This window comes from Grampus griseus (genome assembly GCF_964374135.1).
Source record: "Grampus griseus genome assembly, chromosome: 1".
Taxonomy (NCBI): domain Eukaryota; kingdom Metazoa; phylum Chordata; class Mammalia; order Artiodactyla; family Delphinidae; genus Grampus; species Grampus griseus.
In genome coordinates, this window is record NC_139017.1 from 174043728 (window position 1) to 174064521 (window position 20794).

General features: G+C 52.0%; 1 protein-coding gene across 1 annotated transcript in view; it reads right to left on the bottom strand.

Annotated features, from left to right (window-relative positions):
* The window catches only part of TNFRSF8 (TNF receptor superfamily member 8), a gene marked incomplete at both ends in the record, with an annotated part of 64290 nt that extends 44641 nt beyond the window's left edge, over window positions 1–19649 (bottom strand). The window contains 2 exons of the mRNA XM_082676167.1: window positions 1117–1204; window positions 19587–19649. Coding sequence (XP_082532293.1) covers window positions 1117–1204; window positions 19587–19649 — 151 coding nt within the window. The remainder of the gene's footprint in view (window positions 1–1116; window positions 1205–19586) is intronic.
* Window positions 19650–20794: the final 1145 nt, after the last annotated feature.

A 20794-nucleotide genomic window follows, 5' to 3' on the forward strand; every position in this document is an offset into this window, starting at 1 on the left:
GTTCTACTTTTTCCCCTACAATGACCTCTTACAATCATTTTTGGAAATAAAAAGTATCAAATTCTCTCCCAAAATATTTCTCTTGGTCCTTGGTGGCCTGAGCACGGGCTGGGTCTGCGCTCATGGTGGAGCAAAGAGGCTGCAGGTCTAGGAACAGACTGACCAGGGTTCCTGCCCAGCTCGGGCCACATACCCTTGGCGATCTTGTGCATTGTGGCCTGTCGCCATCCTCCAGACAGCAATGCTGGGCCCTCTACCTGTCCTGAAGACCCTTGCCCACTTCCAGTGGCTTGCTGTCCTCAAAGCGAGAGGCAGTTATGATGAGCCCATAGGTGCAGTCCTCCCTCACACCCTCTGCTGGCATAACTATGAGTCCCTGTTCCCGGAGGTCAGAGACCACAGCTGAGCCCCTTGCAGCTAAGGCCACTGGATGTGCCTTGAGACTTTGATGACAACCACAGGGAATGGGGATGCTTCATGACCTTGTGACCCTGAGCCTCATCTGCAAAGTGGGGAGAACAAGACCCATGCCTGTTCTGGAAGGATTTCCTGTTGGTGCCCTTCAGCTACTCATGGGGCCCACCATTGTGCTGGGGGCAGGTGAGCCTTCCAGGAAGTGAGCTCTGGGCACGGAGACTGGTCCCCAAGTGAGCTATAGTCCTGGCAGCCCTGGGAAAAACGAGTTCCCAGGGCAGGAAAGCTGAGGCTTGCCAACTGCTCGTAGGTCCGGAAATGAGCGGCGGTCAGGGGGTGTCAATAGCCCAGGCTCTGGGGTCATAGAACCCTGGGCTCCAGCCCCAGTTGGCTCCCCCATTTCCCAGCTCTGTGACCTTGGGCAACTTGCTTAACCTTGCAGCACCCCTAAAAGTCTCATCTGCAAAATGGCGATGACCAAGGATGATGGTGAAGATCCTATGGGAGGACGCAGTGCGCGGGAGGCCTCAGACTAGTGTATACGCCGGGAGAATTCAACAAGGAGCAGCTGTTCATTAAAACCTGTAGCCAATGGCAATGACGATGTTGGCTCGGGTCTTTCCCACTCACCAATCTCCCAGGAGTGTTGTAACCTGAGGACAAAACTCCCCTCTCGTCCCCATTCCCAACACCCCTACTCACACTCGGGGCAGCGGTAGCAGCACTTCCCGGCAGCCTCGTTGTAGTAGCGGCTGGAGTCCCCTCCACAGGCATCCTCGGAGACTCGACCCTGGAGGGTGAAACACACTGGTGAGACCAGGAGGGTCCCAGACACCCACCCTCCATCCTGCCCCTCAGGTCCCAGGAGGCCTGGTCTCCACTTGCTATCAGGCCAGGCCTGAGGTGGAGCCTCACGTTATAGAAGTCAGGACAGAAACTTCCTGGAACCCGCTCCACCTTTGGTCTTCCCAGCGGAGGTGGAGGCAACCCCAGCCTTCCATAACTCAGGCCCTAAACCTTGAAATCTCCCTTGACGCTCTCCTCCAGTACTCACACCCAGCCCATCAGCAAATTCTCTCAGCCCCTTCGGACCAACATCCCCACCTCCTCCACCTGGTCCCAGCCCCCAGCCTCTCTCCCTGGGAATAATTCAATTGCTTCCTACTTGGCTTCCAGCATGGGCCCAGCAACAAGAAGCTCTGGTAAACTTGTCTGTTGATGTCTAGCACTCATGCAGAAAAGCACACAGATCTCAAGTATATACACACTGAATTTTTACAGCATAAACACATCCTGCCACCAGCACCCAGATCCAGAAACAAGATACTAGTACCCAGCACCCACCTCCTGCCCCTTCCCGCCACGAAAGTCCCCCCCCCCCGCTAACCTGACTTCTACACCAGAGATTTGTTTTGTCCGCTTTAGAACTTTACCTAGATAGAAACGTACACCCTGGCAACTGGCTTTTTTAACTCAAAATTCTATTGTGAGAATCACCCACATTGTTGCAAACAGCAACCATTCATTCAAGTTCACTGCCTTGCAGTATTGCATCCCCTGAATACGCACAATGTATCTACTCTACTCTTTTTTTTTTTTGAAGATGTTGGGGGTTGGAGTTTATTAATTTATTCATTTATTTTTGCCGTGTTGGGTCTTCGTTTCTGTGCGATGGCTTTCTCTAGTTGCAGCGAGCGGGGGCCACTCTTCATCGTGGTGTGCGGGCCTCTCACTATCGCGGCCTCTCTTGTTGTGGAGCACAGGCTCCAGACGTGCAGGCTCAGTAGTTGTGGCTCACGGGCCTAGTTGCTCCGCGGCATGTGGGATCCTCCCAGACCAGGGCTCGAACCCGTGTCCCCTGCATTAGCAGGCAGATTCTCAACCACTGCGCCACCAGGGAAGCCCCTCTACTCTACTCTTGATGGACCTTTGGGTTGTTTCCACTTTTTTGATCATTATGAATAATCCCACTAGGAACCTGCTTGTACCTATGTTTTGGTGCACATATGCACACATTTCCATTGGATGTATACCCAGGAGTGGAATTGTAGGGCCAAAGTATGTGTACGCTTGGCTCTGATTCATTCTCCATACAGTTTTCTAAATTGTACTAATTGACATTTCACTGCAGGGTGTGTGTTCCAGTTGCCCCACATCTTTGCTAACACTTAGTATAGTCAGTTTTTTTTAATTTTAGCCATTTGGGTGAGCATATAGTGGAATTTCATTGCGTCTTTTATTTGCATTTCTCTGATGAGTGATGATGTTGGGTACTTTTTCACATGTTTATCAGCTGTTTGGATATTCTCTCTTGTAAGATGCATATTCAGGTCTTTTGTCCATTTTTTAAAAAATTAGATTGTCCGACTTTTCTTCCTGATACGTGGGAATTCTTTATATATTCTGGATACAAGTTCTTTTTGAATATATGCACTGCAAACCTCATCTCCCATCTTATGGTTTGCCTTTCCACTTTCTTACTGGAGTCTTGTGATGAACAGGGTTCTTAGTTCTAATGAAGTGCAATCAATGTATCAATCTTTACTTTTACAGTTAATGTCCTATTTAATGTCCAATATTTGCCCACCCAATGCATTTAGATATTCTCCTACATTGTCTTCTAGATGGTGTTACTTAGCCTTTCCTATTCAGATTTCATTTTGGTGTCTGGTGTGAAGTAGAGTCAGGACTCATTTTTTTTAAGGAATAGGCATTTTTAACAAGCTCCCCAGTGTTCCCAGGGCTCCTTGAAAGCTAAGCCCCTCTGTTAGGGGCTGGTTCATGAGAGGAGAGCCTCTGCTGAGTTTGGGGGAAGGAACTTTGTCCTTCCTGCTGAATGAGAGGGGAGCATGAAGCAGGTTTCTGGGAAGACCCATAACAGGGAGCTCCAGGAAGGGAGAGTGGGAGGGAGTGGGGGAGACAGGGGAGGAGGGAGCTGTGTCCCACCTCTGTGTCTTCAGCATCCGAGATGATGCCTGGCAGACAGGAGGTGGCCACTCATGGGATGAATGAGGTAGGGGCTTTCTTGGTTTGGGGGAGGAAAGCAGAAGCCTTTTACCTGCTGGGGAGAGGCCTGGCCGGCCCAAGGGGATTCCCTAGTCTTTTCTCCACCCGAGGGAACTGTGAAAATAATAAACGAATACGTCTGCTATGGGCAGAGAGCAGCAAGGAGGCCAGCGTGGCTGGAAGGTGGACACGTGGAGTGTCAACTACATTCTTCATTTTTCTTTGTCTGCACATCTGAAATGTTGCCACATAAATTCGAAATGATAAACATAACCTACATTTGCAGACACCAGTCACACAGCACTTATGCGTCTCATGTAATCCAGAGCCCGGGGCCTTGAGGACAGTCTGTTTGCCAATGGCGCCCAGCCATCCCCTCCAGAGGAATCTCATTCTTCTCAAGTAAACAGAGCCTGTCTAGGGGCAGAGACCTGCCAGGACAACCCAAGCTTCTCCCTGACCCACAGCGTCTCACCATGCGAGCTCGGAAGCCTGTGGCTGGGGTGGGCTGGGGGGCAGGTGGTGTGAGGGTTCAGCCCTGCTAGGCCTGCTGATTGTGTGGGAAATTCTGGGCCCTTGGCCTGGGTTTTCCCCTCCTGGCCTGCCTGCTCCTCTCACTGATAGCTGTGGGCTCTGACGGGGACGTGGCCCTGATCACTCTCCCAGGGCCTGAGGGGACAGCTGAGGGGAGCCCAAATGCTTGTCCTTCATCTCCTGCCACCTCACCCTGGGTCAGTGGAGGGCTGGGAGGGGCAGAGAAGAAGAGGGAACCCATGGTATTACCTATCACTCCCCCGCCACCAACCATGAGTCACACATCACCTCCTTTAGGCCACCCCCAGCCCTTTGGGGCCAGATCACCACCCCACATTACAGATGAGGAAACTGCAGCTCAGAGAGGTGCAGTTACCCACCCAAGGTCACACAGCAACTAAGCGCAGACAGGAGATTTTGAGCTTCACTGTGTCCTCAGTTCTCTCTCCCTTTCTGGGCCACAGGCTGCCCATCATGAAAATGAGAAAGGTCCAATGTGCTGAGAAGGACGCCACATCACATCGGTGGTCTTCCTACCAAAAGTCCACAATCTGAATCAAATCATGAGGAAACATCAGATAAACCCAAACTGAGGGGTGTGCTACAAAACAACTGGCCTGGACTCTAAAAATGCCACTGCATGAAAGATGAGGAAGAGCTGTGGAATGTTCCAGTATGAAGAGGCTGAAGACTGAGAACTGAACGCAATGTGTGGATTGGATCCTGAATCAGGCGGGGAAGGGGGATATGCTATAAAGGAGAATATTGAGATAACTGGCGAGATTTGAATGTGGGCTTTACATTTGATTATGTTCTATCCAGCTGAATGCCTGAACACTTGTTTATGTAAGAGATGTCCTTTTTGTAGAAGAAACATGCTAAAATAGGCAGGCGTGAAGGATCAAAATGTCTGCAACTAACTAGCCAAAGGTCCAGTAAAAGGTGATAAGAATAAAGTGTATACATAAAGAGAGAGAGCGAAATAAAGCAATTGTGCAAAACCGCATGTGTAAATAGTAGCACCCCCTAGGATTCTAAGTGCTCAGGAAGGAGAGGGCAGCTCTTTTCAACAATAAATCTGTGTAAATCCGTAGTTTGCCACCAGGGGGCGCGAGCTTCTCACCGTCCCCAGGGACAGTGGGATTTCAGCCAGGATGTCCAGCTGAAGCCCACCAGAGCCCCAAGAAGGGAGTAGAGAACTTGGGGGCCTCCGTTCCCGGGTGGGGCTTATGGGAGAAGGGCTGGCCCCCCCGACCCCATGGAGGGGCCGACCCCGGCTTCCCCCAGCCATTCCCAGAGATGTAGGTGGGGTCCAGGCTGGGGCATAGCTCACCCCATCCCCTAGCACTCATCCCAGACATCCCCAGGCCCCTGTGACTGGCCTTCTCTGGAAAAGACACTGGGGACTTTTCTTTGACTATGATGTCATGGCTTTACAAGCGCCCAGAAAATGGGTCAATGCAATGCACACACGTTGCAGAAGTAACAACAGCACTTACTGAGCCCAAGGGCCCTGTGAGACCCTATTAGCACAGAAATCTGTCTGGGAGAGGTGAAGAGTCTGCCCAAGAGCACACATCTTGTGGAGGGTCAGGCTCTGAGTCCAGTCAGCTGACCTGACCACTCCAGGGCTACACCAAACACCTACTGTGTGCTGGAGAGCTGACGGGTCCCAGAACTCCGTCCAGGGCCGGCACTCCAGTCGGGGAGGCAACCCCATCTTCCCAGGGTGTTCCCAGCCCGGAAACTAGAGAGGGGTGGAACCGGGGCCCTGAGCTTTGCCTTAGCAGCGTTGTCCGTGGTACCCCAAAGCTGGCCCCCACCCGGGCTCAGCCCTCACCCCCGGCCCCATTCATTGCCCTCCTTCTGCCATCTCCCCATCTGCCCCACTGCCTCCACCCCCCTTGGTCTCCTACTACCCACTCACATGGGCCCTTCACCCATAGCAGCTCCTGGCAGAGAAAGCAGCAGCCCCGGCGTCTACAGCAGCCTCTGAATTGTGAGGGCCCTGCCAGTTTCCGCTGGCCGTGGGCCCAGACCCTGGATGGCCCATCAACGCCTGCTGCCCCTGGGGAAGGGGGAGAGACAGCTGGGCCACCCTCTGACCCCAGCCTGGGAGGGAAGGGGGGGTCAGAAAGGGGAGAGTGGGAGGGGGAAGTCCGAGGCCTGGGAGGGGGGGGCTTTTGGATGGGGTTCCCCAGCAGGTTTGAGGCAGAGCAAGTTGTCCACAGGGTGATGAGCTATGTAACCAGAGGCCTGTGGCCCAAGCTTAGTGGCATCAAGATAAAGACGGAGTGGCCTGAAACCTTCCCATTTCTAGACTTATTTTCAGGTTGATTTGGTTTTCCCTACAAAACCTGGTAAATTTCACTTTCAAAAAGCCCCACCTGGGGCTTCCCTGGTGGCGCAGTGGTTGAGAGTCCGCCTGATGATGCAGGGGACCCAGGTTCGTGCCCCGGTCCGGGAAGATCCCACATGCCGCAGAGCGGCTGGGCCCGTGAGCCATGGCCGCTGAGCCTGCGTGTCCGGAGCCTGTGCTCCGCAACAGGAGAGGCCACAACAGTGAGAGGCCCGTGTACCGCAAAAAAAAAAAAAAAAAAAAAAAAAAAGCCCCACCTGGCCACAGCTGCAGAGACACAGGAGCAAGGCCATACCTGTAGAAGCCGAGAGCCTAGAGCTGAGGGCGAGGCGCTGGGGCGGGAGATGGAGGAGTCAGGTCAGATGCAAAATACCCACAAGGGCCGGAGCTGGGCAGAGCTGGGAGGCGCACCCCACCCGCACCTCTGTTACTCACGGTGAGGTGTCGGAGCCCAGTGGCATTGGTACCACTTGGGAACTTGCTAGAAATGCAGAATCCCAGGCCTCACCTAGACCTACCATCTATCCCATTTTACAGATGGGGAAACTGAGGCACGGCGGTGTTAAGAAACTTGCCTCAAGTCCCACAGCTAGGCAGTGTTAGAGACAGGATTTGGCCTTAGCCATGTGGCTCAGGCTCTTATCCAGCAGGCTCTGCTTCCCTCATCCCGTCTGCTTAACCTCCAGCTCTACTCTCAAACCCACCAGCTCTTCCTCACCTCCCCGCCTCTGGGCTTGAGAATGGCCAGCCAGGGTCTCCTCACATCCACCCATCCCCCGCATCCCACTTACAGTGCAGACGCCAGAGCGATCTTTTCAAAACACAGATCTGGCCTCCTCCCCTCCGCCCTGTTGAAGATGAGGAGATGGCTTCCAACCGAACTATGGACAAAGGCCAAAGTCCTGACAGTGGCCCAAGAGACCCTGCCGGGCCAGCCCTGGCCCATCTGGCCTGTGCAACCTCAGGCGCCCTCTCCCACCAGCCTTCTTCCCATTCCCACGTGCACCCTCCAGCAGCCTTGTACACGCTGTTCCCCTGAGCATCCCATCCACCAGGTCCAGCACATCCCAACTCATCCTTCAGATCTCATTCATGCATTCCTCTTCCCCAGGCACGCCCCCCACTCCCTGATCACCCTCATCCAGGTCAGGTCTCAGCAGGCGAAAATCAAGATGTGGACAAGGCTCTGTCCTTGCTGGAGGCTCTAGGGGAAAATCCATTTCCTTGTGGTTAAGACTGAGGTCCCGTCTCTTTGCTGTCAACTAAAGTCGTTCCAGCTTCTAGAGGCTGCCGCATTCCTTGGCTTGCGGCCCCCTTCCTCCATCTGTAAAGCACACAACAGTGGGGAGAGTCCTTCTCCTATCACATCTCCCTCTTCTTTTGTGTCATCTCTCTTTAATGCAGCCAGGAAAGTTTCTCTGCTTTTAAGGACTCGTGTGAGGACATTGGGCCCACCTGGATAATCCAGGCTAATCTCCCCATCTCAAGGTCTGTACCCTTAATCACAGCTCCAAAATTCTCATTGCCGTATAAGGTGACATGTTCACGGGTTTCTGGCCACAGAAACCTAGTAAGTAACCACTAGGCTATTCTGCCAACAGGCTGGGCTTTGTCATCTCCTAGTCCTGGGGGATCTGAACCCTCCCTCCACCCTGAGGGTTCACCTGAGCTCCAGACCAAGAGACCACATGAAACTGAAGTCATCCTCCTCCCCGACTTTACACACACCCATGACACACAGCGTGTCCCTGTCCTGGCCGTATCCCTCACGGCCATCACACCTATGTTCGGGATCCAGTTCCTACCTCTGGTCTCCAGGAAGCTGAGGGGAACTGTGTATGGCTCCATGCAGCCTGGCCTCATAGCTGGAGATAAAACCCAAAGACAGTAGATACAGAAAGAGCCTGGAAGGAAGAGGAAGGAGCCTGGAGCCCCTGGCAGGAGAAACAGGTAAGCACCTCCTCTGAGATGAAGTTTATGAGAGTTGATGAGTTTATCCTCACTGAGTATCTTCCATGTGGGATGCAGGAAGATGAGAAGAGGTCTGTGTGGGACTTCCCTGGAGGCACAGTGGTTAAGAATCCACCTGCCGATGCAGGGGACACGGGTTCGAGTCCTGGTCCAGGAAGATCCCACATGCTGCGGAGCAACTAAGCCCGTGCGCCACAACTACTGAGACCATGTGCCACAACTGTTGAAGCCCGTGCGCCTAGAGCCCGTGCTCCGCAACAAGAGGAGCCACCGCAATGAGACGCCCACGCAAGGTAACAAAGAGTAGCCTCCGCTCGCCACAACTAGAGAAAGCCTGCGTGCAGAAACGAAGACCCAGTGCAGCCAAACATTAATTAATTAATTTTTTAAAAAAAGAATTGTACCAATTCAAAAAAAAAAAGGAAGGGGTCTGTGGTCAGCGGAATAGTCCCCCTCCAAAGATGTCCATGCCCTAATCCCCAGAACCTATGTCACCTTAAATGGCAATGGGGAATTAAGGTGGCAGATGGAATTAAAATTGCTAATCGGTGACCTTGAGAAGGGGTGATGATCCTGGATTATAGGGGGCACAATGTAACCACAAGGGTCCTTAAAAGTGCAAAGAGGGAGGCTGAAGAGTCAGAGTCAGCGTGTCAGAGAAGGAGACAGGACGGGTGCAGCATCAGACGGATGCTATGCAGCTGGAGTGAAGACGGAGGAAGGGGCCACGAGCCAAGGAGTGCAGGTGGCCTCTGGCAGCCAGAAAGACAAGGGACTGGATTCTCCCCTGGAGCCTCCAGAGAGGAGCACAGCTCCGCCTACACCTTGATTCCAGCCCAGGGACAACCATTTCGGACTTAAGAACTACAGACCCGAAAGATAATAATCTGCGTTGTTTCAAGCCACTGATTTTGTAGTAATGACAGTCACGATAAGAAAATAAGGGCTTCCCTGGTGGCGCAGTGGTTGAGAATCTGCCTGCCAATGCAGGGGACACGGGTTCGAGCCCTGGTCTGGGAGGACCCCACATGCCGCAGAGCAACTAGGCCCGTGAGCCACAACTACTGAGCCTGCGCTCTAGAGCCTATGCTCCGCAACAAGAGAGGCCGCGATAGTGAGAGGCCCGCGCACCGCGATGAAGAGTGGCCTCCGCTTGCCACAACTAGAGAAAGCCCTCGCGCAGAAACGAAGACCCAACACAGCCAAAAATAAATAAATAAACAAATGTGGGGTTTAAAAAAGAAAAGAAAACAGGGCCCCTCCCGAGAAGACAAAGAGTAACCCTGAGTCCCCTCTACCACTCATTCACTGAAGGCCCAGCAGGAACCAGGCCCTGTGCTACGTGCTGGGGACGACACAGAGGCCAACTCCAGACAGTGATGTTTCGTGAAGACAGCTCCCAGGACAGGCACATGGGAGACACTAAATAACAATCCATGGAATGAATGATGAAGGGGACCCTCACAGATGGGATCAGGAAAATACACGAATCACTAGCACAAAGTGGAATAACATAAGAGTCATGAGATAAACAGAGAAAAAGAACTAACGGGAGATTCATGATGGTTCCTGGAGGAGAACTTCCGTTTTGGGGGTTGTTTTGTTTTGCTTTGTTTTGTTGAAGGATTCTTGAGGGGAGGGAATCTCAGACAGAAAGCTCCGCAGAGGCAAAGGTACAGAGGCCGGCAAGAATAGAGCTGTGGGGCATTCAGTGTCTTGATGGGCTGGACAGTGAAAGCAGGACAGGAGGCCCAGGACTCAGGGCCTCAGTCTGCACTGACTGAACTCTCGTTTCCCACCCTGCGTTCCAGCAAACACTGGTGCTGCAGGATGTCAGCAGGTGACAAGCAAAACAAGAAAGGAAACACAAAGAATCCCTGGGTTCCATTTGAGAGGTTTCTCAGAGCCTTTTATCTGCTTACTTGCTGCCTGATTCTCCAAGGAAAGGTTCGGGGTGGGGAAATGGGAGTAGAGAGACAAACTGTTTCCCAAACTTAGCTGGCTGTAGAGCCCTTTCCTCGTGGAACTACGATTCCCTGGAAGTGACTTTGGGAAATACTGCCTTTGGCAGTAGGGAGCCACTAAGGGTTGTAGAGCAGCTAATATGTGAGGGGTTGGACAGGATGGAGGTGAGTAACAAAACCAAGGTCTGGCCTCGGAGCCCAAATTCCGCAACTTCTTATTCCTCGCTTCCCACTGACGACCCTCCTGCCCAGGAGAAACCCCAAGCCAGCCATGTGAGCCTGTTGTTCAGATAATAGCCTTCCTGGAGGTCCTGGGGCCACAGCAAGTGTCTGAAATGCACACTCAGCTATACCTCAGACGTGGTAAAGTCCACCCCCTTCCTGGAATAACAGTCCCCTGTAGAGCCAGCCACCAAGGGACACTAGCAACGCCAATGAAAACTTGATGGTGTCGAAGAGTAAGGATGGGCGGAGAGTCAGCTCCCCAGTGGTACTTCGGCTTTCCAAGCCCTCTTGGAGGTGCCTGGGGTGCCTTCCCCAGCGTCAGCCCACCTGCCCAGATGGCGTCGGCAGGGACCATCTCTGTCCTCCCAGTCTGCACGGGGCGGAAGCTGGGCCCAGCCCCACCCCCGGACTGTCAGGACAGAGAGAGCATGTGTCCTGGGTGGGAAGGTGAAGGTTTGGTTTAGGAGTTTCATGGTCCTGGACGGTTGGAACCATTTCAGGGGACCATGCCCTCCCCGAGCACGGGAATAATGTGGGGCTCACGGCAGGCAATGAAATGAGGCCATGGACGATGCCTCTGGGAGTTCTCAGCCCCCTGGAGGTGCAGAGCCCCTCACGTGAAACCTGCTGACGGAGCTTCCAGAGCAAGCCCCGGGCCCGCCCCAGACGCCCTTGCTGATGGTCCGTGTGACCTCGATGTTGGTGAGGACGTTGGCAGTATCCATGGCACAGAGCCTGTCATCCCAAACTGTACAGGCTGGCCACCTCCTCCATCCCTCCAGGAGCTTTTCCCCTCCAACCCAGGCAGAGGTGAGGACAGGAACTTGTGGGCTCCCGCAGGCCTGGGACAGTTCTCCACACAGTACTGATTACACTGCCTTCCATGTTCCACTTCCCATGCTGCCGCCCTGGAGGGCAGGGACTGTAACTGGTTCACCTGCATCCTGCATCCACGATGCCCAGCATACAACAGGCACTTAATAATGGCTTACCTCCACACAGCCCTCACCACATGCCAGGAGCTGTTCTCAGCACTTTTCATCTAATATTCCATATAATCCTTCCATCAGCCCTACAAGTTAGCTACTATGAGTATCCCCATTCTATGGATGGGGAAACTGAGGCCCAGAGAAGTGACTTAACCTGCCCAAGAGCACCATATGGTAAGTGTCAGAGGCAGGGTGTAAACTTGGCAGGCTGACCCTTAACCATGATGTTCTACTGTCTCCAAAAAAAGATTTGACAGGGTTGCGGAGTGGGGGCAAAATAGATGAAGGGGATTAAAAGGTATAAACTTCCACTTATAAAATTAATTAAGTCATGTGGATGTAACGTACAGCATAGGGAATATATTGTCACTAACATCGTAATATGTGTGGTGACAGATGGTTACTAGACTTATTGTGATGATCAATTCGTAAAGTACATATCAATAAATGTCGCATCACTATGCTGTATATCTGAAACTAATAAAATATTGTATGTCAACTCTACTTCAATTTTAAAAAAGACTTTTTAAAAAAGATGACATGAAGTATGTGGTAGGTGGAATAATGGTCCTCAAAAATGTCCACAACCTATGGAAACAACATAAATGTCCATCACCAGATGAATGGATAAAGGAGATGTGGTACATATATACAATGGAATATTACTCAGCCATGAAAAAGAATGAAATAATGCCATTTGCAGCAACATGGATGGACCTAGAGATTATCATACTAAGTAAAGTAAGTCAGACAAAGACAAATATCATATCACTTATATGTGGAATCTAAAAAAATTATACAAATGAACTTATTTACAAACCAGAAAGAGATTCATAGACATAGAAAACAAACTAACTGTTACCAAAGGGGAAAGGTGGCAGGGAGGGATAAAATAGGAGTTTGGGATTAACATGCACACACAACTATATATAAACTAGATAATCAACAAGAGTTCCCTGTGTGTATAGCACAGGAAACTCTACTCAATATTCTGTAATAACCTATATGGGAAAATAATCTGAAAAAGAATAGATATATGTATATGTTTAAATGAATCACTTTGCTGTACACCTGAAACTAACACAACACTGTAAATCAACTATACTCCAATATAAAATAAAAATTTAAAAAAAAGATACACACTAAGTGAGCTTATAGGTGCTTTTAATTTTCTTCTCTGTATGTTTATTTTCTACTTTTTCTGTAATAAATACAAATGTTTATTTTTAAAAACGTCCACGTCCTAATTCCTGCAATTTGTGAATATGTTAACTTATACAGCAAAAGGGGCTACGCTGACGGGACTAAGTTTAGGGTCTTGAGATGCGGAGATCACTCTGGATCATCCTGGTGGCCCCTATGTAATCACAGGGGTCCTTATAAGAGGGAGGCAGGAGGGGCGGAGTCAGAGAAGGAACTGGAACAATGAAAGCAGAGGCCAGAGTGATTGGGGGCCATGAGCTAAGGAGTACAGGCAGCCTCTGGGAGCTGGAAAAGGCGAGGAAACAGATTTCCCCCTAATGTATCCGGAAGAAATGCAGCCCTGCTGTGACCTGTTTTATTTAGACTTTTGACCTTCAGAGCTATAAGGTCATAAATTTGTGCTGTTGTAAACCACCAAATTTGTGATTGTTACATCAGCAAGAGAAAACGAATATCAAATGTAACCAGGATGAGATGGAATTCCCTGGCGGTCCAGCCATTAAGACTCCGAGTTTCCACTGGGGGGGGCACAGGTTCGATCCTGGTTGAGGAACTAAGATCCCCATGCCATGCGGCATAGCCAAAAAAAAAAAAAAAAAAAATGTAACCAGGACGAATGGAAGATCCTACCGCTGGGTTGGAATGAATCAACAGGAAAACATAGGGTCCCCCAAAAGATGTGGGGTCTTGGCCCACATCAATAGAAGCAAGGTGGCTCCATTGAGGGAGGGTTGATGCTCCCTCCCCCATCCCCACCCCACCCCACCCCACCCCCGCCAGGCAGCACCACATCAGGGGCCCAAGCTCTGCAGAGAGCTCCCCACTCCAACACTCAACCCCACACTGACACTGGACATGTGCAAAACAGAACTCGTGCTTTTCTCCAAAACACCTTTCTGTCCCATACCCAGTTTTCCCACCTCCGTAAACGACACCACCATTCAGCCAGGTGCGGAGCCCTCAAACCTGGACAGGATCCCCCATTCCCATCTTGCCCTCTGCACTCACACCCAATCCATACTCAGGTCCTATCGATTCTAGCTCCAAAGTACTCTCCTGTTTTCACGTCTCCACCCACCCCTCCCCTGGACCACAGCAACAGCAGGGCTTCCGGCTCCCCGTCCTGCCCCATCCCCAGCAGACAGACAGATGTCACTCCCCCGGCACAACCCTCCAAGCACAGACAGAAGTCCGTGTTATTCCCTGCTTCCCCGCCACCCTCTCACGCCACTCACCACACTGGCCTCCGTCCTGTTCCTCCAGTTCTCACTCCTGTGTTGTTCCCACCTCCCAGGGAGAGGCCATCCTGTTTTCCCCACCTAGGGTAGCTGAGGCCCTCTCACACTACCTGGTTAGAATCTTCTCCACTGCAAGGAGCACCGTCCATTCACTGTCTGTCAACCTGGAGGAATGTCAGCTCCATGAGGCAGAGACCTGGTGTGCTGGCCTGGAGGCACCTGAAGCCTCCAGAACACTCCCTGGCACACAGTAGGTGCTTGATAAACATTTGTGGAATGGATGAACCGGTAACATTAGGTAGTTAGTCAGACATTAGCAGCAAGGAGGTGACAATGGAGAGAAAAACAAGAAGAAATCGAGTCACGCACCCAGCCCTCTGGGGACTCTCCCTTGACCCCCACCCAGAACAGGTGAAACTATGGCCGTGTGGTGGGCAGCTTATCCTGATAAAGAGGGGCACCGTAACACAAGAGGAGGTCCCCAGGCTGTGCGTGCCCAGACTAGACAGACGTATAACCTATAGTAAACCCAAACTCATTATATCATAATTATAATAAAATCTACACTGTGGTTTTGCCCCCAAGTGGGTGTTTCTTAGCGATTCAGTGGTGAGAGCATGCACAGCAGTAAACTCGTTGCAGAGCTTGGGACTGTCAATCAAATAGTGATCCCCTGTCCGTCACCCCCGCCTCCCTGCAAAGTGCTCCTTAAAAGAGCCCTTAGCCTGTATAGGAATGCTGCTTTCAATTCGCAGAAACAGCCCGCTCTCTCTCTCTCTCTCTGAGAGTGCACCTTTGCTTCGATGAACTTTGCTTTGGGCTTGCTTCACTTCACTGAAACAGCCCGCTCTCAGAAACAGCCCAAGCACGCGCTCTCTCTCTCTCTCTCTCTCTCTCTCTCTCTCTCCCTCTCTGAGAGTGCACCTTTGCTTAAATAAACTTTGCTTTGTGCTTAAACTTAACATGGTAGTTTGCAATTCTTTGCTGACTATCGTTAGCTGAGATTGCTGGTCCGGGCCTTCCGTTGACCTCCTCGGTTGAAGCTATTTTGTTACAACGCACGTCCACCCAGTGACATTGCGAGCAGCCTTGACGCCCATGGCACATGAGGAATAAACGTTGGAGGCCCTGGGTGGTCTGGGAGATGGACTGGGAGACCTCGGGCGGGGGGGCCCTCAGGGTTCTCTGTCTTCACCTCACTGGGAGGCATTTCTGAGGAAGGTGGACACATCTTGCTTACATAGCCGCAGTTTCCAGAACCAGGACCAATGGGTAGATGCTGCGAGGAGATAGATTTCAGCACATCCTAAAGACCTTCTAGATGTCAGAGTAACCCAGGATGGCATGGGCTGCCTGGGCAGGACGGAAGGGAGGCCTGTCCCCAGAGGCCTACAAGAGGCTGAGTAATTACCAGGAACAGCCTGGGATGAAAGCCCTGGAGCCATGTCTGGCACAGAGCAGCTGCTCCTTTAAGATTTTTATGAATGAATGAATGAATACTTGGATGAATGGACCTGAAGAGTTACGCACTCAATGAGTAACTGATTGGCATATTAAAAGTCCCTCCTGATAAATTGAGTATTTATAAATGGAATGGATTATTTATAAGTGGAATATTTCCTGCCATATCAATAAACAAAGGATGTCGCAGTCACCAATGATTGTAGCCCTCCAATGGGAGCTGGTGAGCCCTGAGGAAACTCAAGATGTGAAAATACAGGCTCCAGATAGCTAAGGTGCATATCAGAGGAATGATTTCAGTGAGCCCAGAATCTTGCACCTTCCCATACATAGAAAAGCGCTAAATTCCTAACTTAAGATATCTGGTTCTCTTTATTTGACAATAATCTTTTGACGTTCCGATTACCTGTCCTTCGTTGCAAAACTCCTATATATCTGGGCAGTTTCTCAGAGTTATCTGAAACGTTGTCTCCCGGGCTGCGGTCCTCATTTTGCCCCAGATAAAACTTAACTTGCAACACTCACGTGTGCATGTGTATTTGTTTAAGTCACCACTCCCCACCAGCAAGGCCACCGAGGATGCCCAGTGCTTTTCAGCCCTAGGCAGCAAAGATTCCGGCATGGAGTCTTCCTACCCTCACCCCAACAGCCTCTGGCAGGAGAGGGAAGAGAGAACGAAGCTGGAGGACCAGCTTTGCCCGGAGCTGCCTTTTTGGACAGTCTGTCCATCGGGCCTGGGGGTCTGGTCCTGCTCTGCCCCTGACCAGTCCTGGGACTGTGGGCAAGACCCCCCTCCACCTCTAAGCCTCCACAGCCTTGTTTGGAAAATGAGGACCATGATGCCAGATAAGGCACCCCCACGTGGTGTCAGGGCACCACGGGTCCAACAAGGCCACATGCGGTCCAGGCTGAACTAAACTAACCACCTGTGCCTAGGACACCGCACCCCCCCAAGCCTTCCAGTGTCCCCAGACCCAGACGTCCCTCAGCTTCATTTTCCTTATAATGATGCTCCTTGAGGTGAAGGGAGGGTTGAGGAAGGTGTGTACGAGCCTAAGGATGAATCACAGCTCAACAAACAAGTCTAGGGCAGATATGAGTGGGAGCAGAGGCAGAAACTTACAGTAAACGCTGCCCTTCTCCCAGCACTGACAGCTCTCAAGCTGAGTAATGCTCCCCCATCGTCTCCTGGCGGCCCTGGCTTCCCTCTAAGGAAGGCGAGGCCTCGCTTCAGACCAGCCCACATCTCCTTCCACCTCTTCACATCAGGGGCCCCCTCTCCGGGTCCCCTCGTTCTCATGTAGAGTGGGATTCTGCCCGCAGGCAGGATTGGGACCGCCCTTTCCAAGACAAAACCAGAAAGTCTTTCCTGCCCTCCTGCGGGCATATCCGTAGGTCAGCACTCCACTCCATGGGGTCCTGGGAGCTGAGCTCTGGAAACCCCGGTGGGAGGAGCTCCACATGCCTGAGAACCTCCCTCAGCAGGATGGCTAACTCAGGGCAGAGGTCCACATCTGGCGGGAGGAAAATGGAGCTGGAATGGGGCTGTGGATGTGGGAGGGAGGCTGGCCTGGAGGAGGATGATAGGGGAGCTCTGCATCTGCAGAACTCCTGGAAAGGTCTTGGGCCTCCCTGTCCGGCCACCTCCACCCCAGGGAGCCTGGATAAAAGGATGGAGAAGTGAAGGAGGCGCTCGGACAATGAATTTTTCCCTCAGGATTTGCACCAGAGTAATCCTGGATCACATTACAAAAGCGTTCGAGGGGAGACTGTAGGAAGAGGCATCAGAGGCTAAATCTCTTTCTCAGAAGGTGACACACAGTCAGAGAGCATTCTTGCCTCAGAAAGCCCACCACAAACTGATGGCGTCACGTGAAATCGGATGGCGAAGAAGAAAGGATTTAAAATTCAAGCCCTCATTTGGTGGGGCAGGGGGAGGGGTTGTTTTTTCTTTTTAATAATGAAACTTCCAAGTTCTTACTGGAACCATAGAGGTGGAAGAAGGCTTGAAGGGGGCAGCGGAGTACCGAGATGGGCAGACAGCCCCTCCCTCGCCGGCGCCCCAATTCCTGCCCAGAAATGACCCATGTCTGGGCCCACAGGGGACAAGGGAGGATCAGCCTCTCCAGTAGGGAGGAAATGCAAATGAACACAACAAGGATATGGCCCTCTTCACCGGTCACATTGACAAAAATATAAAAAAAAAAAAAAAACTTTGATAAGACCAAAAGCCGGCTGGGATGTGGGGAAGTCACTGCTCTATACTCATGCCCTGCTGGTGGGAGAGAAAAGCCTCTAGTCACCCTGGGAGGCAATTCTGTGGCATCTTTTAATTTGAATGCATGTTCACTTCGATAGACTCTCCTCTGCTTCTTCTCTGAGAAGGAAGCACACACTTTCCCCAAAGCATCCACGTGAGGCTGTATGTTGCAAGAGCCTCACGTTGCGAGCCCGCAAGCAAGCAAAGAAGAATGATAGGAACCTTACCGCCCACCCGTCAGGGACACGAGTTAATAGACGATGGAACCCCCCGTTTGGTAGAATACTAGATAGCATTTTAAAAGGTCAGTGGGACATCTGTACGTATCCATGTGGAAAGCTCCCCAAGACACACTGCAGACATTGGAAAAGCCACATGAAGAAAGAGCTGTATGTTCCATGTAGTACAGGATATGGAAAACCATATGTATTTTTACAAAACAGATATAAATATGGACGTGCATTTATAAAGGTCTGCAGAGGAAACACCAAAGCGATAATGGTGGCTACATCGTCGTAGGAATAAGGATAAGATACCCAACGATTTAGTTTTATCTGTAGGGTTTCAATTTTCTTCTTTTCTTTTTGCATTGGGGATATATTCATTTTTTCCTTGTGTAATTAAACACCTATTATTTTTTTAATTTAGAAAGCGATTTCACGCTATTGAAAGGAAGCACATGAGCGCCAGCCACCAAATGCTAGCAACTGTCACAGCCCTTCTCACAGTCCTCCCTTCCCTTTATCTCCCCAAGGCTTGGCACCCCAAACTCTCCCCCTCCCCCAGGTTATCAGCAGAGGGCTTGGAGGGCCAGCAGGGGGTTCTCTAGCCAGGGCCTCTGTCGTGTAACGTGCAACGCTGTCAGCTGCCCCCCTTTGCCCTCTGTTGTGTGTGTGGTGGGGGCGGGGGGTGTCTCACATCACCCTGTTGAAGATGGAAGGGGAGCAGGTGCTTGTGCACTTTCCCTCCTTCAGCCTGATGCCCACTCCACTTCCCTCCCCCCACTGCCCTAAGGTTGGATGAATTGGACTGAACTCCATTTTGGGGCCCCCCTCTTCCCGTAGGATTAAAGTGGGGTGGGAGGGCCCTGCCCCTCCCCCAACAGAATGTCATTGTTCCCACCTTTGCCTTCTGTACCCATAGGCAGCAGGCACTCACCAACACCTACTGTGTTCTATGCAGGGGTCCACCAGGACCTCTGTCTCCTCTTCAGACCCTGCGCTCAGTGCTTAGGCAGTAGACCACATCTGATTAACCTGAGTTCTCCCCGCACCCCGTGCCTAGCTCGGTCTGGGCCACTGGTAAGTGCTCAGTTTTCCTAAAGCAGTACCCAGATTCGGTTCTGGGGCTTCCCACAACATATGTTTGCCCCACCGCTGACCTTTTTCCAGGGGTGGACACCCACCACGTGCTCTAGGGCACGAAATCTACACGTTGGTTGGCTGAACAGGGTGGGGGAAGCTAATCTGTCTGATCTGGCTGGCTCACCCTTGCTTCTCACCCACACCTCACTCCCCCTCCCTCCCTAGACCCTGGGAGAGCCTGAATACCAACCTCTTCTGGCCAAGGGAGACCCCACCTGTCCTGCCCAGACCCCCATGGGCCTCACCTGATCTGCCCAGGACCCCCAGCCACAAACAGCCCATCTGCTGCAGGCAGTCCCCTCTGCTCATTTATGTTAAATGAATGAATGAATGAATCATCCCAGCACCCTGAGAGGGCGGGAGAAGGCGCCCCTACTAGTCTGTCAGCCAACCGCCCACCTGTGAATACTTGCGATTCCGGTCCCCCTGCTTGTCACCTGTGCCCCCTCACCCCAGCTGGGCAGGGAACTAGCTGTGGAGCACCCCTGTTCTCCCCTTCGTCCCACCGGCCCTGCACTGTCCCGGGCTCAGGGCAATGACGGCAAGAAGGGGGCTCTGGCTCGTTGGCGCGTCCCTAGGATCCTGTCGTCCCCCTTACCTGCGGTAAGGCTCGAAGCACCCCCAGGAGCAACAGTCCCGACACAGCGCGGAGCGCGCGCATCCCGGCCGGGGGGTCGGGGGGAGGACTGGGCTCGTAGCCCACGCCACCTGCGCAGCCTGGGGAGCACGCTCGCCCACGTGCGGTGCCAGCTGCCAGGAGCCGCGCAAGGGCCCGCAGACCTGCCGCGGCGCACCTCGCAGGCACCCAACCGCACGCTGTGAAGTCACTTCCAAAGTGGACACTCCTTCTCTGAAGGTTCAGCCTTAAGCCTTCCCTTCCACCACCACCCGAGGCGCACTAGGTACCCCAGACTGTTTCCAGGAACGCAGCTACTAGCACTCAAGACAAAAAGGGAGCAAACACGTGCAGAGATGACTCAGGAAAGCTACACTCCCCTTTTGCTGTTTGAATGGGCTGCCCCGGATTTGACAGAACCGGGTTCTGCTGCTTTGGGGTGGGGGGCGGGGGGGCGGGGTGTTGACCAGCCCCCCTGGGTTGAGGGGCGGGGAGAGCAGCTCCCGCCCCTGGATGGGGGAAGGGGGGCGGGTACTCACAGGAGATTGGGAGGCTCCAGTGTGTCTCAACCATCCCACCCCAACCCTAAAAATGGTGATACCTGAGTACGTTCCTGATCCTGGCACTCTAATCGACCCAGACCTTCTCTCCTGACCTGGAGATTCTTTGCAAAGGACCGCTGGAGTCAGGAGACTGCAGAGAGAGGCACCATCAACAATTCACTCCCATTCATAAATATTTGCTGTAAAATGAATCAGTAGACGGATGATAGGTGGGTGGGTGGGTGGGTGGGTGGCTAGGCAGATGGACTGACTATTGGAGGGACTGATGGAGAAAAGAATAGACATTGGTTATCAATCCACAGGTGTTTTCCTGCCTCCTGTGAGTTTTCTGCCTAGAGGAGGAGCCTAGCACTCTTCCCTAAAAGAAAGAAAACGTACAAGCCTCATTCGAACTAAGTCCTCACTTGCAGCAGATGATTTTCCCTTCCAGTGTTTCTCCATCCCATGGGTTCTCGGCTCCTTTGATTCTATCTACATTTCATACATGTTGCACATCCGCTGAGTATGCCGCAGGCCCAGGGTTCATTTGCTTGTCTCGTGTTTGTTTTTTTCAGAAGTGGAAACCAAGGCTCAGAGACAGGCAGCTGGTCCTAGGTGCTCTGACTAAAGATGGCCAGAGGACATCCA